Below are 2,665 nucleotides of genomic sequence, written 5' to 3'. Positions count from 1 at the left end.
ATATCATTATTTTCTTATATTGCATATAATTTACTTTTTAACCAATCATAAATGTCCATGTATCAGTCTGGATAAACAAAAAAAGTCTTTTTGACCTTTTTTGATCAGTCACTGATTGGAGTTCTGCTGGTAATTCTCTTCTAATTTAGCTAATTATGAATTAATTATGGACATATTAGACAAACTGGTATTTTTCCAAGTCATTAGAACACTTTCTATTCATATAAGTATTAGCATTTTCATTTTCATTATCTTTAATAATTTATTTGACTTTTACTATTCTGCCTTGAAAAAGATTTTTTCTTCTGATTTTACATAAAGTGATAAATTGAATATACAGTAATTGGTAAGAAATAACAATTGTTATAATTAAAACTAGATTATTCTGGATGTGAAAAAAGGTCCTATAAAATACTACTTCATCTTTATAAATATATTGAAAATATTAGATATATAACAGTAAATATTTCAATAGGACCCAGTGAAAAGTACACTTAGATTATAAGGTTTATCTAAATAAATACAACAATGGTTTTCATCATAACATCTAGCTCTACCTCCTTTGACAGCCTGAAAATCAGTTGGGTCAGCAGAGGCTTTAGCTTCCATATCACAGATATCCAACAAATCAATATTAGTTTCTTTAGATGGTATATTATATGCTGTTCCCAGAGTCATGTGAGCTGATCTACCATGTGCATTAGGACGGACAAAAGGATAGAGTTTAGTTATAGCTGGGATGTTTTTTGTAGGTGAAGAACTTTTCTCTGAGGAGACAGGTACTGAATATGAGCCAGAAAGAGTACTCATTCTGGAATTTGCCCAATCATCAAAATTTCCTTCTGATGACTTTCCAGTTGAATTTCTGCTTTTCATTTTTGGAGACTTTGTTGGAGATACTCTCAGAGGAGATTCTGCAGGCTTAGAATCTCTTTGTAATTCTTCTGGTTTGTCAAAGATATCAAGAGCTTCTTTCGGAAGATGAATTCGAGCACCTAATGTGTTACCAGTAAAGGTAAAACCAAACAAAGTAAGGGTGAAGGCATAAGCATAAGCATTCTTAACATCTTTGCGAGAATGGTATTGTTTACCACCATAATGACGACCTTTACCAACATATTTAGCTGTACAATGTAAAATATGTCTATTCTGATCTCTTGTGAAGTAGTCTTTCAGTATATTACCATCTACAAAAACAAAAAAAGGTATGTTATGAATTCAATCAATATGTAATGGAATACAAAACTAAACTTCAACAAAATGTAAAAACATCTTCAACAAAGGTGTCTGTTAATTTTTCACAATATGTGGATGAAGTAAACTTTCAAATGCATTAATTGAAGCTTGATAAGCATTTACATCAATAATGTAATAGGATTTCAAATAAATATATTCAATAGAGCATACTTAAGCCACATGAGTTATAATGTTAATGTCATCCCATGAATGATCTGCAAGATTGTACACCACCCCCCACCCCCATCCAACTTGCTAAATGTAAAACAGTTATATGAATATATAAAAAACTTACCACTCATCACATGAGCTAATCTTGACAGCAGATTTGATTTGAATGTAGGGTATAGTTCTAAACAATCTCTTAAATATTCCATTCCCATATCTACCAGAACTTTGGACAGAGTTTCATTTAAAAACCATCCATAAAAGAAGGGAATAAAATCTTCAAATGTGTTCAATTTACGATGAATAGTAATTAAATCAACGCCATGTTTATTTCTTCTACAAAGTTCCTCAGCATTGAATTGCCATGGTGTTTTTGGAGTTACTATGATCACAATATAGTTATATAAGTAGGCCAGATTAAAATAATACTTAGCTTCCCAATATTTGACATTAGTATTATCAATAATAACTGTCTGAACACCTCTCTGACAATTTATCTTGGCCATTTCTTTACAGGAATCATGAGCATTGCTGAGTTTGTTAAAATCATAATTATAATTCCCTCTTTCATCTAGAAAGCAATTGTCGGCTGAACAGACAATATTAGAAGGATAGATAGTTTGTATTTTTTTAACGACGGTAGATTTACCAGACCCTGACAATCCTCTCATTAGAAACATTACTTTAGACTGTTCTATGAGCTGAACAGTATCTTTGTCTGTAATAAATGGATAGTTTAGCCATTCATGGTTTATGGGCTGTGAGTGGTAATACTGTACGGTTTCATATTCCATTTGACAAAATGTCTCTTGTACTTCCTGCCGTGATTCTTCATGTAATGGGGAATCGGTTTCATCTGTATTTGATAATAGCTGAAAAGAGATTAACAGTAAAAGGAAAGGGTGTCAAGTAATGTCAATGACAAATCCATCAAAGCCTTGTTTCAGGCTTGAAATATGAGAGTTGTTTAAAAATTTTTGCATCATTTAGCCTACATCAGTACCGGTACCGGTAGTTATAGGCTTACATTACCATGGCCCTTGTTGATATATTAGTCGCTTTCATGAGACCGACATTCAATTTCAACATTATTACAAAACAGTTATACTTCAATATTAGAAGACAGATTGTGTGAAAAAAAAAAATTATCTTACCCTTGACAATGATCTTGTTAACCACCAATTGGAATTGGAATTGGAATGGCTTGNCTGTTTCTCCAGGTTCAATTCGTAAAATTTTGGAGACAACATTAATTCGTACA

At 31.9% G+C, this 2,665-nt stretch overlaps 1 protein-coding gene across 1 annotated transcript; it reads right to left on the bottom strand.

The window, feature by feature from the left end:
- Nucleotides 1-468: 468 nt before the first annotated feature.
- On the bottom strand, nucleotides 469-2,198 carry LOTGIDRAFT_167168 (hypothetical protein; the record flags this gene model as incomplete). Its single annotated transcript, XM_009064650.1, has 2 exons — nucleotides 469-1,187; nucleotides 1,532-2,198. 2 exons carry the CDS (start codon nucleotides 2,196-2,198, stop codon nucleotides 469-471), a joined length of 1,386 nt encoding a protein of 461 aa, XP_009062898.1.
- Nucleotides 2,199-2,665: the final 467 nt, after the last annotated feature.

The sequence above is a fragment of the Lottia gigantea genome, assembly GCF_000327385.1.
Source record: "Lottia gigantea unplaced genomic scaffold LOTGIsca_64, whole genome shotgun sequence".
Classification (NCBI taxonomy): Eukaryota; Metazoa; Mollusca; class Gastropoda; family Lottiidae; genus Lottia; species Lottia gigantea.
Note: the sequence above shows the minus strand (reverse complement) of the source record. Positions and strands in the feature narration are given on the sequence as shown.